Consider the following 8040-nt stretch of genomic DNA (forward strand, 5'->3'; position numbering starts at 1 on the left):
AAGAAAAGAAAAAAAGTAATACGAGCGAGTCATAGTTTATAACCCGACCCGTACAGAAAACCCAATAAGAAACAAAAGAAAGCATTCTACTCGATTCTTCCCAATCTTCTCTCTTCTAATAACTCATCCACACAATAACACGTAAAACCCGATATATATATATATATATATATATATATATATATATATATATATATATATNCATATATTCTCACATCTCTTTTGGGTGGGTTTTCAGTCACAGTGCAGCAGATTTTGTAGAAGCATTCATTCAGATGAAGAAGGACGATTGGTTATCCGCTGCGTTATCCGATGATTCGGTGGTGGTGGAGCTGCTTTTCCGACTCAAACATCACCCATCTTCTTCTTCTACATCTCAGTTGCGTAATAGTACTACTCCTCCGCCGCCGCAGCCGACGACTACAGCGGCGGCAAAGGGTGGTTTGCATCTGAGACTGCCGTTGAGTGGTTGGGGTCACCGTCAGCCGAGGTCGAAGCCGTCATCTATGTCAGTTAAGAAAGCGTATACCTCCACTACCAGGTGTAGCCCTATAACGCCGCTTTCCTGGAGCGGCGGCGCTGGTTCACCTAGTGACGACGGCTATGATGAGTCTAGCCGTCCACCGTCTTCCGATCTATCATCCGCCTTCAGATCCAAGGTTTGTATTCCCTTTTCTCACTCGTCTCATCTTCCACCACTCAAAAAATCGGCGGCCTAACATTCTCCTAATCGTCGCCGATCTCTCTCCTTTTATAGCTGGCATCTCTGCTTTTGCCAATTGCGTCCGAAGATTAAGTTTCCGATTATGTAGTTGAACCTTCTCCATTTTCTGACACAGCTCTCTATTTGACCATTTACACCTCCGTCTGTCATCCTTTTTTCAGCTCACCGGTGCTGACATCAGCTTCCCAGTCATCGGATCTGTTTTAGTTCCGTCTCTTTGACAGAACTACCCTTGAGATGACGGAGGTGGCTGGGTGTGGAAATTCCTGTTTTTTCTTCATATTTCGCGTAGTGAGTTTTAGAGGTCACTTTATGTTCATTGAGGAAACAATCCTTTTTTCCTTCCCGATACGTTTTTCTAGTGTAGCCGTAATGACCATTTTATCCCTTGTCAGCAACCTAATTTTCTTCAGTGGAGACTTGGGAAATTGAAATATAGACTCAGTGAGTCAAACTCGTGTTTTGTAACGTCTGTCCGATACGCCGCCGCGCCATGGACGGACGGACGCGGTGTCAGCTGTTCACCTTTTTTCTATCCTCTTTATTCTTTCAAATTTTTTATTGAGTCTCTTTTGCTGTATTTTTATTTTTCTTCTAGTTTTTAATTTTCCGGGTCGACCCCGGGAAGGAGTTTATCGGGTCAGGTAATTCACAGTCGGAGAAGTTACAGCGTTTCACGTGAGGAGGATAAGTTCCAAGAAGGGATGGAGAAAGATATCACGTTTTCCTCTTCTCCGCTTCCTTTTCTTTTTCCTTCCCTTCGTTAGAATGACCAAATTACCCTTCGGTTCTGCTTTTTACTTTTTTTTTGGAGATTTTTTTTTTTCTTTTTTCGGGGGAAACTTTTTGATTTGATATTCCATTCAGATCTGGTGTAGCTTCCCTCGAACAAAATGAACTTTGGACGTTTTTCTATTTGTCCTACTACTAATATTACTATATAAAAAAAGAGATTTTTTTTTCAATTTTTTATCCTTGTGAAATGACGGAATTAACCTTCGGTTGACTCAGAGTTCCGGGGAAAAGAAATCTGTCTTCCTTCAATTTTTTTTTTCTGTTTTGGAATTTATATAGGGAGCGTGTATTGGTTGATTCCGCGAATTTGCGTTAGTTTTTACATATTTAAGGAGTTGCTATGGGAAATTTGGTGGAAGTCAGTTGGTTTATGTTGAAAAGGGTGTAAAGCTGTGTGTGGACCCCAAGACATTTGGTTACTTCCTAACTCCTCCTTAACCCAAGCAGCATCTCTCCCTTTTTTCTTTCATTTTGGTTTTTCTGTTGGCTTTTTTTCCTTTCCATAATTTTGCATTTTTGGGGGGTCAAACTAGTCTTTTTCTCCAGATCTGAAAGAAGTAGTGTAGCAAGAAAGTTGCGGGGGTGACTATTGTAGGTCTACTTGTTTGTGAGTGATTATAGTTCTGGCGCTTATAAATTAGGAAGCATCTTCTCAGTAAAAGCAGATTGCATCCAATGATTTTTTTAAGTCAGTCTTACTTTATTTTACTAATTTCCTTCTGATAACGATGCTAGTTATTATAGGTATATGTATTTATTTATTTTTGACAATTTTAATATATATTGCGTTTAATTTAAGTCTCACTTTTTCTTTTCTTTACTTCTTTAATTTTTTTTTTTCCTTGTCTCTGAGCCGAGAGTGTCCCCGGAAACAATATCTCTATCCCCTCCAAGGTAGGGGTAAGTTGTGTACCCTTCCCAGACCTACCAGTAAAATTTTACTGGGCGGTTGTTGTTGTACTTCTTTAATTTTTTCTCATTCTCATTCTAATAAACATTTTACACTTCTTAATTAATATTCTCCCGGTTTTCGTCTTTTGGCCGGCCGATTAGGAATGAAATTTCTGGTAAAACATAGGCCGGAAAAGGATGGGTAAAATGGGTGAGTTTATGGCAGGTAAAAAGTAAAAGAGAGAAAGAAACTGGGTCGGGTTGGATGTCCCTCTGATGAGCAAGTCAGAAGTTGAATCCACAGTATCCTAGGCTCAACAGTTTTCGCCGCTCTTGTTTATATGCAAACACCCGCACCCCCGAAACTGTGCTTCGTGTCCTCTTTCTATTGGCTCTCTGTATGTGAGATTGCGTTACTTTTCTTTTTCGTCTCCTTTTTTCTCTTTCTTTAGAATCGTTGAACAGTGTAAGCCACATCACATCGACTACATCCACATTGGGCTTACTTGGGCTGGGCCTACATTCATTACTTATTTAAGTGAGTGGTCCCATTTATTGAATCCAAGACTTGTTTTGATACCGAGTCATAATCTTATCCTCTCCTGCCCGCTACTGTGGTGTCCTCTGATTTTGTACTAAAAATTGTTATACTCATCTCTTGTGTCACTCTCTACTCTAATAGCTGAGGACTACCTTTGTACTAGGAAAAAAAGTATCACAGCTATTTATCTTTAGGGGTGCATTTTTCTATATATTGAGTGATTGATGTTTGATGACACATGTTTTGCAGGGCACTTTCACTAATGAAACAAGTAATATTAGCAGCAGCAGCTGCAGCAAAAGATCAAAGAAGAAAAGGGTAAGCATTACATTCAAACACAATTGTCATAGTTAAACTCTTTCTGCTTGCATACTTCTTATTGATCAAGCTTTTTATTACATTCTTTTAGCAGACATTCACTCAACTTAAGGAGGAAGAAAACTTACTTCTTAAAGAGAGGGTACATTTAAAGAGGGTAAGCTTTCTATGGTTCCGTTTTCTTCATCTTTTATTATCCAAAAAAACGAAATTGCTTTGTCTAAAATATGTGTTCTTACTTGGCTTAACAGGAACTAGCATCGATTCATGTGACCCTCAACGAACAAAGAGCTAAGAGCGACAACTTTAAAAGAATCAAGGTTCGTTTTTTGACTTCATCGTCTGCATTTTCAGCTATAGATTTGTTAATCCTTCTTTACGAGTAGATGCACTAAATTTTGGTCAACTTGTGTTGTGCAGTTTGATTTGAATCTACAAACCTCAAATGAAATGGCTGCAGAATCAGCATCCAATCGATGCAACAACCTGCTAACTCACTGTGCTGATTCAGTCTTGTCAAGACACACAATGGATGATGATGACATGGTATCATCTGATTCACGTCGGTTAGAAAACTCTAGTGAGAATCAGAATAGAGGCTTTTTTCTACCTGATCTAAATGCAATGCCCTCAGAGGATGAAATTTGCACACTATGGAATTAGACTTTGGTCGTCAGAAGGACAAACAACTGATGTTGTCGACCTTCTCAACCGAAACAACTAGCTGCGATAAATCAGGGTATCAGCTTCTTGCACGAGCGTAGGAGCTGTTTGTAAATTACAGGAAAGAGATCTTCTTCAGGCTGAGGCAAAGTCTCAGATGCAATGACTCTATTTTGCTGTTTGTTGACAGGCAAATTGGAAGCTGTTGAGTCTATGAAGAAGGTTTTTAAGGATAGTATAGAGATCTTTACAGCTGATATGTAGAAACCTTTGAAAGATTTTGCAGATTTTTCCTGCTAGTTATTTTGTTCTCTTTTTTCCCCCACATATATGTTACTGCCTTTTATTATCTGGAACATAAATGAATCGTTTATTCTTTCCAGTATTCGTCTACACCTTATTTCTCTACTCGCAGTTGACAATCTGGGAAGAAATACAGTACTTTGTAAAACAACAACAACAAAATGTGTGGATAAAATGCAGAACTGTCCCCACTTCACCTCCAAGAATTTTTTCCTTGTTGAGCTCTTTTTTTATAATTTCAGCTCTACCAAAATTTGATTTTCATCAATAAAGAAGGAAATCGGTTATGTTCTTCTTTCCCAATAAATAATAGTCTTTTAAGGCAGTATATGCATTTAATAAGGCACTATGTGTTAAACTGTTGTAGTATTAATTGACTTGTTTTTTTCTACTATAGAATGAGAATTTTATAAAGCATTGTCCATTTCCTATAAACTTTGTTTGTGTAAAGCGGGGGAGTGAGGGCGAAAATGGCTAGTTTACTTTATTTGGATGAAGTAATAATTTGACAAATTATTTGATATACTTTCTTCCGTCCAACACTGGAAGATTGAAATATCAGTTAACGGTTTGACCACATTTCAACTCTTTACTTATTGAATGAGAAAAATTATCTATGTCTTTCCATATTTATTTCTTCCAACTCCTACAAAATATAGCATTTCTTCTCATTGACTTATTTCTTTATCGCTTTTCTTTATACCCGTAGAAAAGTGTGCTTATATATTGTACAATTTAATATATAGTGCAACTTGTACAACCGTAACAATTAACTAAGGAAGGGAAAATAAGGAAATTATAAGGAATATAAGATGACCTCTTATAACCCTCAAATGTTTGAGATCCGCAGCGTATGGCCCGGAAATTTGACCCGAATCACTGGCCGGGAAAACTGTACAGGAGCCGAGTGTTTGACCAGATTTCAGCAAAACTTTATTCGGAAATGTTCTTTTTTGGCAAAATTTTCTGCAAAATCAAAGCTTGTTAGGATGATTGATTTTAGAATTTTTATTCCGCTTCTGAACAAGTTTTTTCTGGGAAACAGTTTTACTGCTATATTTAAATGTCAAAGGTATATGGAGTATATACAGTGTAATTTTTCGGCGAAGGGTGTTCGGGTGAACACCCTTGCGTCCCCCTAAATCCGCCCCTGCTAAGGTGGTTAGTTAGTTAAATACACTGTAGCTTCTTCTTCTTTCTAGTTAAGTCAGTTGTATCAAAATACATAGCACTGCTCTTGATTGTTTTTCTCGAAAGTTCTCAATCTTAATTTCTCTCTTCAACTGCACAGTGCTAAATTCTTCATGGTATCAGAGCATTGATCGAGTGATTCTAGGGAATTTCTTCGCAGAATTGAAGATAATTCGAGAGAATCTGCTCAAATTCAGAAGCTTTGAACCCTAATTTTGAGGTCTATCAATGGCGCCTCCTGAGAACTCAGCTGATAATGCGAACAATGGAGACAATATGAGCATCGGAACGATACCTAGCTCGATTGTGTTAGATCATAACCACCCTCTCTACTTGCATGCATCTGATGGTCCGGGATCGATGTCTGTGGGACTCATTTTGACAGGTATGAAAAATTACTCTCTTTGGAGTCGTGCAATGAAAGTAGCATTATTAGGAAAGAACAAATTGTGTTTAGTTGATGGATCAACATGGAAGGAGGATTTTGGTCCAAATCTGGGAAGTCAGTGGGATAGGTGCAATGCGATTGTGACCTCTTGGCTCATGAGCAATGTGAGCAGAGATTTGGTAACAGTAGTGTTATTTTCTTCGAATGCACAGAAAGTGTGGGCTGCTTTCAAGGAACGTTTTGACAAAGTGAATGCATCGAGATTGTATTACTTGCATAAGGAAATATTCACCCTAACACAGGGGATTTCGTCAGTACCAATTTATTTCACTAAGCTAAAAGACATTTGGGCAGAATATGATTCCATACTGCCACCTCCTACTTCAGCCACTGAGTATATTGAACAATTGGAGTATCAACGACTGCAGCAATTTTTGATGGGATTGAATGACAATGTTGAGCAAGCAAGGAGCCAGATTCTACTAATGCCAAGCTTGCCATCTATAGATAAGGCTTATGCTATGGTAGTTCAGGAAGAAAGCAGGAAATCATTTACTGGTGGTACCTATGGGCAAACTGGGCATAATGACCCTACTGCGTCGTTTACTGCACAATCTACATCTAAGCCAAGGAGAAACTATAGCTTAGAATGAGATTTTTGTCATATGAAAGGCCATACTAGAAATGAATGTTATAAATTGATGAGGTGTGAATTTTGTAATAAGACAGGGCACTTGAAGGAGAACTGTTACAAGATTATTGGTTATCCATCTGATTTCAAGCAGAAGAAGAGAGCAAATGCAGTCATGATAGATGGATCTGGACACAAGGAGTGATAGCTTCACCAACCACAAGCATATATCAGCCAAGCAGTAATGTTGAACCAGCTCAGTTCTTCACTAAAGAACAATATAACCAGTTGTTGCAGTTGCTAAACAAAGGCTCTACTGCAGGGACTAATGCAAACATGGCGGGTAAGTGCTTTTGTGGTAATGTAGCCTTATGTGAGAACTTAGAACTTTGCAAATGGATAGTAGATACTGGTGCTACTAATGGTCACGACCCGGATTTCCCATCCTCGGAAGTCGTGATGGCGCCTACTAATAGGAGCTAGGCAAGCCAATTATCAATTACCTCTTATAGCGAACGTCGACAATATAAGGAACAATGAAGCATTTAATAATAACGCGGAAGTCTCAAATATAATTAACTGAAAGAAATATGCGGAAGTATAACATAATCCTCTACCCAAGACTGGGTGTCACAATACTCACGAACGTCTAGAGAATACTAAATACAAGGTTTGAATGAAACATGAAACTGTATTGCTTCGGAACAAATGATAACAAACTGAATAAAGTAGAAAGGGACTCCGGGCCTGCGGACGTCAGCATGGCTACCTCGAATGTCCCTGGACTGAAGTCAGCTCCCAATCAACTACTGTTGTCCAAAAGCTGCTGCTCCGGTACTGTGATCTGTGCACAAAGATGCACAGAGTGTAGCAACAGCACAACCGACCCCATGTGCTGGTAAGTGCCTAGCCTAACCCCGTCGAAGTAGTGACGAGGCTAGACCAGAGACTACCAGATTAAACCTGTGCAGATATATATATATATATATATATATATATATATATATATATAATATATATATATATATATAATATATATATATATATATATATAATAGATATAGATATACAAGTACAACAAAATAATAGCGGAAAGTAAGCAATTTAAGCTGGGAGGGAGAAACATGCTTATGGGGAAACGGATAAAACAGAATATCAGGAATAACAAGAGAAACTACATCTGATTTCTTCTAACACAGAATAAAGGAAAACAACCCACTTTCACTTATTTCAATTTCCTCTCATTGCAGGCGTGCAACACGATCCCATTTCCTTACATCACGTGGTAGGCGTACCACACGCTCCCATTACAATAATATCACGTGGTCGGCGTGCCACACGTTCCAATTTCATAATAACTCGTGGTCGGCGTGCCACACGCTCCCATTTCATAATATCTCGTGGTCGGCGTGCCACACGATCCCATTTCATAATATCCCGTGGTCGGCGTGCCACACGATCCCATTTCATAATATCTCGTGGTCGGCGTGCCACACGATCCCATTTCATAATATCTCGTGGTCAGCGTGCCACACGATCCCATTTCATAATATCTCGTGGTCGGCGTGCCACACGATCCCATTTCATAATATCTC

General features: G+C 38.9%; 1 protein-coding gene across 1 annotated transcript; it reads left to right on the forward strand.

The window, feature by feature from the left end:
• Positions 1–208: 208 nt before the first annotated feature.
• LOC109220784 lies at positions 209–4314 on the forward strand. Its single transcript, XM_019385252.1, has 5 exons — positions 209–659; positions 3201–3269; positions 3364–3426; positions 3521–3589; positions 3690–4314. The coding sequence occupies exons 1-5, from the start codon at positions 276–278 to the stop codon at positions 3930–3932; spliced, it is 828 nt and encodes a 275-aa protein (XP_019240797.1). The 5' UTR covers positions 209–275; the 3' UTR covers positions 3933–4314.
• The last annotated feature ends 3726 nt before the right edge of the window (positions 4315–8040 follow it).

Source organism: Nicotiana attenuata, unplaced genomic scaffold (genome assembly GCF_001879085.1).
Source record: "Nicotiana attenuata strain UT unplaced genomic scaffold, NIATTr2, whole genome shotgun sequence".
Classification (NCBI taxonomy): Eukaryota; Viridiplantae; Streptophyta; class Magnoliopsida; order Solanales; family Solanaceae; genus Nicotiana; species Nicotiana attenuata.